General features: G+C 32.5%; 1 protein-coding gene across 8 annotated transcripts in view; it reads right to left on the bottom strand.

The window, feature by feature from the left end:
- gphnb (gephyrin b) overlaps positions 1-13,046 on the bottom strand; it is a 93,534-nt gene that overhangs the window by 58,426 nt on the left and 22,062 nt on the right. For all 8 annotated transcript variants that reach the window (XR_007187169.1, XM_048207777.1, XM_048207778.1 and 5 more), the window contains exon 2: positions 7,850-7,928. Coding sequence is in view for 7 of the 8 variants with exons in the window: in XM_048207777.1 (XP_048063734.1) it covers positions 7,850-7,928 (79 nt within the window). In the remaining variant the exon portion in view is untranslated. The remainder of the gene's footprint in view (positions 1-7,849; positions 7,929-13,046) is intronic.

The raw sequence follows: 13,046 nt of genomic DNA, 5'->3' as shown, positions 1-13,046 counted from the left end.
TCAAACTTTTGAACAGTAATTGTAGAGATATAGTAAGAATAGTATGCTTTTTCGAATTCAGCAAGTATGCTTTGTTGAATACTACACATTTTGGCAAATCAAGGTATTCCATGCATACTATATACTAAATAGTAAACTAGTTCCCATAGTTTTTGACCTATAAACGACAAATCCATGACTTTTTTCCAATTAGTGATACTTTAAAAATACTTTTTATTGGGAAGTCTGTGGTATTATGGTAGTATGATATTGTGAACACTGGCAACTAGCCATTGTGACCAGCGGGACGGAAACAACATGCTACATGTTAATAAGTCCATTTATAGAAATGCCTAGAAAAAGTGCCTATAATGAAAAAAACAAAAGCTCTAAAACATTTCGAGGGACTGACATCCTCCCGACAGGATTCCAGCTATATTTCTGGCACGGTTTAACAGTTGCACTTTTCTCTGCCAGAATTGTTGGCCGAGTCTTTTTCTTTCTAATGGAAGAGTTATGACTGTTTAATCGAACCCTGCTGTCATACGGACCCTGCCACACTTAAAAACATCATTCCTGGCCTCGCCGTGTTCCTCGGGGTATGAATAAAGAAAGACAGAGCGCGTGTGCCAGAGGAGGAGAACGCATCCCGCTGCACACATCTGTGACCCAGCTTTACGGGCCTGCTTCACTTCTGGATGGGCTCCCAAACCAAGGCCATCTGCTGCTGTGATTTAATTAATAATGGAGCACCTTTGTGCTGAATGACGGCTTTCGGCGCACTTTAAAGCTCTGCTGGAGGACGCAGGGACCCTAGCTGGGACACTACCTGAAAACACTCACACGTTTAACATCTGAAGTATGGATGGGTCGTTGAATATTGAATATAAGTGCAAACCATGTTTGAGGAATTTACCCTTTTTATTAAGAAACAAAAATATTACTTTTATAAAAATGTATTAAAAATGTGTTTAATTATACGATAAGTGCAAAACATGTTTGAGCACTTTAACATTTCATTAATAAACAAAAATATTACTCTTTTGAGAATGCAATAAAAATATTTAATTATACGATAAGTGCAAAACATGCAATTTAACATTTCGTTAATAACAAAAGTATTACTTTTTTGAGAATTTAATAAAAATGTACTTAATTATATGGAAATTGCAAATCATGTTTAAAATTTCATTAATAAACAAAGATTTTACTATTAGGTAAAGGTAAATGTGCTTAACTCTTTACCCGCCAGCGTTTTTTGTTTTGTTTTTAAAGTTGCCAGCCACTGCCAGCGTTTTTGATCATTTTCACAAAAATTTCATGGCCCCAAGAATATTTTGTTGTATATATTATCTGAACATGAAATAAATCAAAAGAAAGAACACAGCCTCTGTTTTTTTCTAGCTTCATGCATTCTTTTTTTATCAACACTTGAATGTGCGTAAGTTTCATAAAAAAGCAACATTTTGAGCAAAAAGCTGAGAAAATCAAGTTTTTGTCAAAGACTACATCTGGATTAGATTCAGAACGATAATCAAAACATAGATGGAGTAAATGGAGTCCATCAACACCCCCAAAGCTTCACAGTCCTAATAGCTCATCCCGGGTCGACAATTCATTCAGTAACATTAGGCAGATTTGATTTATATGTTGTTTACTGTTGGTGATTGCGTTATTTTACATATGCATATAGTCACATATGTATAATTATATATTGGGTCAATGACGTGACGGGTCATTTTTTTGTCCAAAGGCCTTAATAATAAAAAAAAACAAAGATATGACATCCAAAGTATGTAAGGCAGTACAACTAGATCTCTTTTATTGAATCCAAAAGGTTTTTAAATTATATTTTGCTACATATAAAGGTATTTTAAAAATTTTGAAGTGTCAAAAGGTCATTCAGTTTAACCATCCAAAGACCAATACAGCCATTTCATTTGTGATTAAAATATCTTAAAATGTAATAAATGTATATATTTTTTATTCTTGCATGATTTTATAACATCATATATCAACATAGTGCAAAATGGTATTGAAATTATGTGTAGAAGTCGTTGCTTTGTTATGAGAAAGAAAATCTTGAAAAATGAATTTCATTGATGTCATTCGGAGTAACCAATATAAAGGGACCATTTTGGATCAAGTCATGCAGTCAGTATCATGTGACAGGATGTGACATCATTCAGACACCTGCAAAGGACCACATGGTCATGAAGCAAAGTAACTAACTCTCTTTTATCTATTTGAAAAATTCATGTTTTTACTTGATCATACGCATGTCCCGAAACATCAGGTCATTCGGTACAACCGCTATAAAACATGGAAAATGTTGTAATATTTTAAAAACTTGTACTAAATATAAAATGTTTGATTGTCATTTTGCTAGCTAGATATCAGCCTGTTAGCATTGTTTGATAATATCGTCATTTGGTATAACAAAAAGTGTCAAAATTTTGGTTAAACTGAATAACTTTTTTGGTCATTCTGGTCATTTTTTTTCATCTTGTAAAAAAATGACAAAAGCAGTGTTAATTGATTATAAAAACCACATAATCTCATTATTAACACTTAATAAAACTTAATTATACTCCATTATGGTTTTTTTACACTTTTAAAAACCTTATTCATCAATGACCCTATTACATACATATATATATATATATATAACTACATTCTGCATCTTCTTTGCACGTGTTTGATCAGGAGATTCAGTACTCTTTTAGAAGATGTGTAATAGCACCCCCTACTATATAACAGTAAAAATACATAAAGACAGAAACACATGACGTCTGCAAAGCGTCACGAGAGATGGTGTTAAATTACTCCATGTTTCAAAGCACATAACATTACAAAAATAATGAATGTAAACAGCTTACAGAGCTCTTGTAATACCTGCTGCAGATTCATTTCAGCGTTGATAGTGTTGACATAGAAACGTATAAATCCGTGTCTGAGGACGTGAATAACTCACGGGAATGTCACGGGATGTCATCTTGTAATTATGGTCACAACATGGCGTGAACGCAGCACAAGCTTGTTGTTTTGGTTCAGAAGGAACTGTAAATGGTGGCTGTTGTTTGTTTGTGGTGCTCGGTGACTGATGTCTGTCTACAACTCTGCATAGCCACATGGAACTCGCTGATGCGTGGAGGTATGGAAATACATACGATGACAGGCAGGAAGGACATCGTATCATTGCATTCGGACGAAATTCAACGATCGGACAAACATTTTTTGGTCCTGAGACTTCCACAGAAGATATATGTACATTTTAATATTTATACCACTTCTATTATTGATTGCTATCAGTATGTGAAAAGAGTTTTAACCAGTATAACAAAAAGTGTTTATATATCAGAGGTCACGTTAGACTTTCGCTCAGTCTGTCATTTTGACGGACAGGATAGTTAAAAATTCCGTCATAATCAATTATTGCCGTTCAATAGTTTATTTTTTCGTCCACATTTTCATTTTTATTCACGAGCTTACAGGATAAGCAAATGGGCCTAGGCTATACATTTATTTATATTATGAAAATAAAGTTGTACAAAGACTGTGCGTCACTTCTCAGTTTTCATCTTGAACAGTTGTCGTGGATCGTGACTGAACGCGATCATCCCTTCCTCTTTACTACTTTACAGAAAGAAATAAACATGAATGAACATCAGAAAATATGTTGGAAGTTATAGTAGCTTACCGAAATCTGTATCACGTCTTAATCAGTTCAATCAGAGTTGGAAACAATGTCACATACATAACATTATACAAACCCGATTCCAAAATAGTTGGGACACTGTACAAATTGTGAATAAAAAAGGAATGCAATAATTTATAAATCTCATAAACTTATATTTTATATAGATAACATAACAAATGATGAAAGTGAGACATTTTGAAATGTCATGCCAAATATTGGCTCATTTTGGATTTCACGAGAGCTACACATTCCAAAAAAGTTGGGACAGGTAGCAATAAGAGGCCAGAAAAGTTAAATATACATATAAGGAACAGCTGGAGGACCAATTTGCAACTTGATTGGGTATAAAAAGAGCCTCTCAGAGTGGCAGTGTCTCTCAGAAGTCAAGATGGGCAGAGGATCACCAATTCTCCCAATGCTGCGGCCAAAAATAGTGGAGCAATATCAGAAAGGAAAATTGCAAAGAGTTTGAAGTTATCATCATCTACAGAGCATAATATCATCCAAAGATTCAGAGAATCTGGAACAATCTCTGTGCGTAAGGGTCAAGGCCGGAAAACCATACTGGATGCCCGTGATCTTCTGGCCCTTAGACGGCACTGCATCACATACAGGAATGCTACTGTAATGGAAATCACAACATGGGCTCAGGAATACTTCCAGAAAACATTGTCGGTGAACACAATCCACCGTGCCATTCGCCGTTGCCGGCTAAAACTCTATAGGTCAAAAAAGAAGCCATATCTAAACATGATCCAGAAGCGCAGGCGTTTTCTCTGGGCCAAGGCTCATTTAAAATGGACTGTGGCAAAGTGGAAAACTGTTCTGTGGTCAGACGAATCAAAATTTGAAGTTCTTTTTGGAAAACTGGGACGCCATGTCATCCGGACTAAAGAGGACAAGGACAACCCAAGTTGTTATCAGCGCTCAGTTCAGAAGCCTGCATCTCTGATGGTATGGGGTTGCATGAGTGCGTGTGGCATGGGCAGCTTACACATCTGGAAAAGCACCATCAATGCTGAAAGGTATATCCAAGTTCTAGAACAACATATGCTCCCATCCAGACGTCGTCTCTTTCAGGGAAGACCTTGCATTTTCCAACATGACAATGCCAGACCACATACTGCATCAATTACAACATCATGGCTGCGTAGAAGAAGGATCCGGGTACTGAAATGGCCAGCCTGCAGTCCAGAAACTTATTTTTCCCTTAAAATTATAAATTTTCTCAGTTTAAACATTTGATATGTCATCTATGTTGTATTCTGAATAAAATATTGAAATTTGAAACTTCCACATCATTGCATTCTGTTTTTATTCACAATTTGTACAGTGTCCCAACTTTTTTGGAATCGGGTTTGTACCTCAGAAAAGCCATTCGTTGACCATAAACTTGATAGTCAGCAACAAAACAAACCATTTAATTATGTAAGTATAAGTATTCTAACTTTATTATTATAAAATGGACTTAAATTGGGTGCTCGCCTGTGTGTAATCAAACGCATAATTCTCATTTTATTCTGGAGACTTAACTCGCGCTCTGCTGCCACACTGGGGTGGGAATTACAGTTACAAGTTCAGCCTCAGTAATCTGTCAAAATGACGGACGGCCTTCAGATTTTTCCGTCACTGCAAAAAAAATTCCATCAATGACGGAAAATTTTCAGTTAATGCGACCTCTGATATATATAAAAATGCCTACCCAACCTTTAATTGTAATAACTGCAAAATATCTTATTGGTCTTACAAATTCAATTTCATTATGCAAAATATGAATTCTAATTTTTTTTCTTTAGATTTTTAGATGAAAAATGAGATTCATCCAGATGGGATGGGATTTAATTTTCTCAACAAACTATCCCAGCATGCCCAAGGTCAGTTGAACTCTCTCTGCCTGGCTTTCTAACAAGGGTCAGTGTAAGACGAGCCACACGTCACCGATCTGATTTATTCACTGGCTATTTGCTATTTTTAGTGCCACCAATTAGCACAACTGACAGCGGATGTTACAACTGCAGTCGCGTGAGGACAACAGAGCGGCAGCGAGCCCGTCTATCCTGCGGCGTTCACACTTAACACACATCCGCTTCATCTGTGTCGTCCCGCCGCGTCTGTCTGTCATCTCGCTCTCCCCAAAACCACCTGGGTTTCTATTTCACCTGACAGCTCATCCAAACACTTCCTCCTGAATTCATTACAAGTGAGTGTTGTCAGTTGTCTTAAAGGGATAGTGTCCCCAAAATCTATATTCTACCATCATGTCATTCTGAAGCCGTATGACTTTCTTTCTCACACTCAGAATGAGCAGTTCATAGTGCATAACTGTTTCAAAGTTTCAAAAAAGCAGCATAAAAGTAGTCATATGACTTGTGCACAATATTCCAAACAGAGAGAAAGACTGACTTAAATTTCAGTCTGTCCCACTCACAACGTTATCATATGACGTAAAATATGGTGCACAAATCATATGAACTACTTTTGTTTCCCAAAGAAGAAAGTCATACAGGTTCAAAACAACACCTTCATTTTTGGGTGAAATATTCCTTTAATACATGTCTCTGCAGTCCTATTGTTTATTCTAAAGAAAAATAATTTTTCTCAAAAAATAATAACTCTGTCTTAAATGACTTTTGTTTTCTGCTGAAGCAACCAAGAATGGAAAGAAAAATACTATAGCCAACAATAACATATTTTTCACAATCCAATAAAACTGTGATGGATTAAAAATGAGTCCTTCCCTAAATCTCTGAATGAAAATACTGCATAAATGTGTTTAATGCTGCAAAAAACTTCACTTTGAACCAATTTTCACCAAATTGCTGGTAATTTTCACAAATTATTACAAAGAAATGGCAAGTAACACATTGAAAAAAAAGTATTTTCTTATCCTCTAATGAACTTTATTTTAGTTACAACTCCGAAAAATCATTATTATAGTGTTTAATCTAAACCAAATTAAAATGAAAACAACAACAATAAACAAGAGTTAAATAAAGTACAATAAATACTTGATAAGAGGAGCACAGCTACAAATATGTGGAAAATCATGTCTAATATAATACTGTTATTTCTAATAATAAAATTATTTTTCAGCAGATTATTGCAGAAGTGAAAGCAGCTTCAAAAAATGAAAGTGCAAAAACATTATAGAAGTTTAATTGTACTGTAAAGCAAATGTACTGAACTGTAGGTGTACTGAAATGTAAGTGAAAAATAAATATTGTGTTATATGTGATGTCACACCTGCCAAACATAAATCTCAGCAGCTGCTTTACTATTGTGAAATATCCATAAACAAACAATTATGAATTTGAAAGAAGATACGGGTAAATCTTAATGCTGAAATAACGCTAATAATAGTATAGTTTGACTACCTGAAAATCAGCTTATTTTATATTCTAGCTTGTCATTGTTTTAACAAATGCTTTTCACACTTCTGACTTGGCTAGAACAGAAATTTGAATATGAATATACAAGGTCCAAGATCCCAAGCAAATGCAACACTGATCACCATTATGGTGACTTCAAAACAATTACAGTACTAAACAATATAATTTCTTACAGTGGCATGGTTAAAGACAACTTTATAATATGAATTCACAGTAAATTACATCATTCTGCTGTTGATTATCAGTAATGCGTAATAAAATGACCCAGCATGCATGCATTTCACTGTAAATTTCTCACTACAGTAATTTATTGTAAAATAATACTCTTTAATCCTGTAAATTCCTGGCAGTGTATTAAATAATAGTAAAATAAATGCTTGTTACCCATTAAAATAAAGACATTTTCTGTGTGTATTTGATGTGGTTGCACTGTTTGATATGCATCACACACATTTCATTCATGTACAATGACACTTCATTAAAGCGCAGTGAGACAGTGACAGTGAGTCGTTCTGACATTAATATCCATCAAGGGTTCAATGCAACCACATGTTCTGCATGTAAAACTGTTTAACAGCCTGAACTCCTGACAAGCATTCAAGTGATTAGCATGACATGAATGTCTCATTATATGAGCAGTGAAGCTAACAAGCCACTGAAGTCATTCAGCACGTTACAGTACTACAAATATTTGAAAACAAGATTTAAATAACTCGAAAAGCATCAGGGGAAATCTATTAAGTAAAAATGTGTGTGTGTATTTTTTGTGGAGGTTACTCACAAGGAAGGGTCGTGCACAAGATCTTTGAGGTTGACCCCGCTGCGGTCCTCAGCGAGATTGCGAAAGCAGCTGTCACTTACTGCAACACAAACACAGAGATATACATGAGATGAGAGAAGAGAAGGTCATTAATGCTGTTTAAATAAAGCGAGAATTACAGATAAACATTATAGTGTTCATTCAGTGTGCAGATCTACTAAACACATGAGGTATGCATTCAAACATAAAGAAATTAATACTTTTATTCAAACTTTTATGCTTTATATTGATCAAAAGTGTCAGTAAACATTGATAATAATCAGAAATTTTTCTTGAGCATCAAATCATCATATTAGAATGATTTCTGAAGGATCATGTGACACAGAAGACTGGAGTAATGATGCTGAAAATTCAGCTTTGATCACAGGAATAAATTACACTTTACTATATATTCACATAGAAAACAGTTATTTTAAATTGCAATAATATTTCACTATTTTTACTGTATTTTTGATAAAAAAGAAAATACAGCTAAATACAACAACCCACCATATTTCAGTGAAAGGACACCAAACTCTATTTAGGTGACTAATATGAAACCAAAATAGTTGTCAATCTTTTATCAAATGTACTAACTTTTTGTTACATCAGAAATGACCTTTAGTTTGTGCTTCAAAATAAAAAAATAAAAAAATAATAATAATAAAAAAAATAAATAAATAAAAATCTACCCAACAAAATATTTTAAAGTTAAGCATAACTAGATATATAAATAATTCATTTAAATAATTCATATCTTATAGAGATTTATTTTACTATCAGATTTTCATGTGTAAATTGAACTAGGGATACTACATCCCAAAAAATAAAAAATCAAATCAAATAAAAATACACATAAATAACATTTTTTTTTTTTTTTTTATCAAATTGCTTTTTGTTACATTAGAATTTACTTTTAGTTTCTGCTTTCTTTTAAAAACATTTCTAAAATGTATTCTATGGATATCACACTCAAAAAAACAAATTTATAACCAACAAAATGTTTTAAAGCTATCAATATAAACTTTTTAAGATTTTATTAATTTCCCTGACTTCCTAAGATTGGTAAGTTGTAAATGAAATAATAATTTTTGTAGAAATTACATACATTGTGGGTTCATTCAAATAATTAAAAACATTGCACGGAAATTAATTTTATTGAAATCTGATTTATCAGATTTTCATGTGTAAATTACCCACCCATCCCAAAAAATAAATAATAAAATAAAAAAATGTAATCAAATGTTATAGCTTTTTGTTAAATCAGAAATGACATTTAGTTTCTGCTTTCTTTTGAAAATGGATATCACACTCAAAAAACATTTTATTAATAAACTAAATAAAATAAAAAAATAAAATAAAATATCTTATTATAGAAATGATATGCATTGTGAATGCAGGTTTGTTTTTCTAAATGAAGTAATTAACAATATCTTACAGAGCTTTATTTTACTATTTACTATGGGGATACTACTGAATGAATAAATAAATAAAATTCACATACACACACATGCAACTTCTGTATCCAATAACAGCAAGCATTCATGAGTCATCATTGTGTTCACTGTCAATATGACACTAGCAAAGCGTGATATAGTGTGAGAGAGAGCTGTCAGAATCAGAGCGCTCCCTCGAGAGGTGATGCACCATCACATGATCAAAGAAAAGATCAGGAGAACGGAAACATATATACAGCCAAAAAAGAGAGAAAAGCTATTTTGGTTTTTGTGTAACAGCTCAAACACATGTGATCTGTTCTGAGGTCAGTTTCATTCAATCAACCCACTGCGGGAAACACATGGTCAACATGACACAACATGCACTGAATCCTTCTCAAGAAGAATGAAGTACAGTTTGGTTTCATGTTAGGTTTAAAGATTACACATGGAGTAAAGAGTATCCTGGATCATCATGACTACAGCGATACGCCGAGCTAAAGAGAGCAGTTCAAACACGAGATCAAGAGAGACAGATAAAGATGAAGATCTGCACTGGAATCAGGCTTCAAAGGAATGTTAATGCAGCCAGCGCAAGATAGAGAAAGACGAGATACAGAAGAAGAGAGAGAACATGTTTCCTGCTTTTGTTGGTGGTTCCAGCGTATAGAGCTCAATAAAGCTGATGGATATCTGATCTGATTTATTCCTTTCTCTGGTTTGCACAGTCATGGTTTCTCCACTTCTATCCAACACAAGAGTTGAGATATTTAAAGTGAAAACTGATGTCTGATAGCTTCCCAAACACAGAAGCGAAAGTGTTAAAGGGGTGGTTGATAATGATTTGACTTTTTTAACTTTAGTTAGTGAGTAATGTTGCTGTTTGAGCATAAACAACATCTGCAAAGTCACAACACTCAAAGTTTAATGCAAAGAGAGATATTTTCGGCACATGCTAGTGGATGAGTTGAATCAACTCCACAACAACTACATAAATTTATCCACTAACCATTCAGAAACGCCCAGTTTCATTCTAAAAGCTGTAACTTCTTCCTGAGACTCCGGTTTGAACAATGTAAGGCTGAACACCTTTGTCATTTTGGCTTTGTTGTTGTTGAGCTGTTAAAGCTCCGCCCTCTTCTGGAAAGGGGGCGGGAGCAGCAGCTCATTTGCATTTAAAGGGACACACACGTGTTTTTGCTCACACCCAAAGAGGGGCAAATTTGACAAGCTATAATAAATGATCTGTGGGGTATTTTTTACTGTATTTTTGATCATATAAAAGCAGCCTTGGTGAGCAGAAGAGACTTTCAAAAACTTTTAAAAAATCTACCGACCATAAACTTTTAACGGTGGTATAAAAACAGTCTACTTTTCTACTTTCAGTGTGGTTGGGACAGGGTGTAAGTTTCTTAGGATTAAAAGCATCAGCTAAATGTCAAATTAGTAATCAGAGCATGCTGGTTTGGATTTAGTTAAGTATGGCTCCAGGACAGGGAACAGGTCCAGAGGCCCGATGCAAATGCTGCAGTAAACGCATTCCTGCTGCTTCTCCATCTGTACTGCAACAGGGACAAGATGGAGCATGTGACCTTTGACCTGACCCTCATCTGCCCTGATCGGGGAGAGCCGCTGTTATCAGTCTGAATGAGGACACAGTGCAATGCTTCATAGTAAGTACACTTAACACATTACATGTACTTCGATACCACAGCTAGATCCTGAAAAGTGCAATTTCACACAGTACACATACTACATAATGCTTTAATAGTATGAGTATATGCTACTCCAAAAAATAGTTATTGCCTCTAGCAGGAGAACATACAAGCTGAGGAAATTTGGATCTGTTTTGAATAACACAATTATTAACATTTATTAATGTTGTCTGCTAAGTCAAGCATCATTATTTCTAGGGTTGCTCAATTTTGGGGGAAAAAATCTAATTGTGATTTCAAAATTTTGTAAAAAATTCCTGCACAATTGCTGCACAGTAAAATAATATTAATAATATTATTGATAATAATAATAATAATAATAATAATAATAATAAATTATTGTTATTATTCCAATATTACTATTAATAATAATAATTACTTTTTATTATCATTATTATACCAATACTATACCAAATATTATTTTTAATAATAATATTACTGTCTATTACTATGAATAATAATAATAATATTGTCTATTGCTATTATTATACCATAATAATAATAGTAATACTGTCTATTACTATCATTATACCGATGATAATAATTTTTTTAATCATTATTATACCAATAATAATGATAATAATAATAATAATACTTTGTATTATTATAATACACATAATAATAATTATTATTATAATCTTTATTATTCCAATAATAATAATAATAATAATAATAATAATACTGTCTATTACTATCATTATACCAATTATAAATAAATAAATAAATAAATATTATTCCAATAATAATAATAATAATAATAATAATAATAAATTATTGTTATTATTCCAATATTACTATTAATAATAATAATTACTTTTTATTATCATTATTATACCAATAATATATCAAATATTATTATTAATAATAATATTACTGTCTATTACTATGAATAATAATAATAATAATAATAATAATATTGTCTATTGCTATTATTATACCCATAATAATAATAATAATAATAATAATAGTAATACTGTCTATTACTATCATTATACCGATGATAATAATTTTTTTAAAATCATTATTATACCAATAATAATGATAATAATAATGATACTTTGTATTATTATTATTATAATACACATAATAATAATTATTATTATAATCTTTATTATTCCAATAATAATAATAATAATAATAATATTACTGTCTATTACAATTACCAATTATAAATAAATAAATGAATAAATATTATTCCAATAATAATAATAATAATAATAATAATAATAAAAACTATCATTATACTGATGATAATAATAATAATATTCATATTCATATAAATTTTTTTTATTATTATTCTTATGCCAATAATAATATTAATAATAACAATACTACTACTACTACTACTAATAATAATAATTATTATTATTATTACTACATAAAAATCATTAAATAAAAACTAATTAAGAACTATTACTCTTGTAATATTTCACAGTAAATTAATAAAATCTAGTAAGTATTTTTGGTTACAACAGTTATTTATGGCTGTCTTAAATCCTTAATTTTCAAACTTTAAACCATCAAAGTTTTGCAGGGAACCCTTATAGCTTCTCAGTTTTCAGCTTTATTTCGATGAATCGTGCAGCTCTAATTATTACTATTGATCATATTTATTCTTATAACAATAAGCAGAACAGACTAAAACACACTAAAACCATCAGTAACACACACATCATTGCAACAAATTTTGCATAGACAAACACCTCGAATCTCTCGGTCACACCGGAAATAAGCAAATGTTTGTTTGCATGTATTATGTCAGACTGCTGTTAATTGCATCATGCTATTTTTCACGAGGTCACGTCTCATTAGTTCTCATGTTTCCTCCAGGAGTCTCTGCGTTTACTGAGTGTGACGCATGCTCTCAGGTGAGGGAAACATGATCAGCAAACAACACCAAAGCCAAAAGGAAATGAGCCGATCGAAGCTCTCAATGAGATAATTAGGAATGGATTAATTAATCAATGCTGAACCCAGAACAAGAAAGCATATTATACAAATGCCCCCGCAAAAGACCCCAATGACAAG

The sequence above is a fragment of the Megalobrama amblycephala genome, linkage group LG11 (genome assembly GCF_018812025.1).
Source record: "Megalobrama amblycephala isolate DHTTF-2021 linkage group LG11, ASM1881202v1, whole genome shotgun sequence".
NCBI classification, from domain to species: Eukaryota; Metazoa; Chordata; class Actinopteri; order Cypriniformes; family Xenocyprididae; genus Megalobrama; species Megalobrama amblycephala.
Note: the sequence above shows the minus strand (reverse complement) of the source record. Positions and strands in the feature narration are given on the sequence as shown.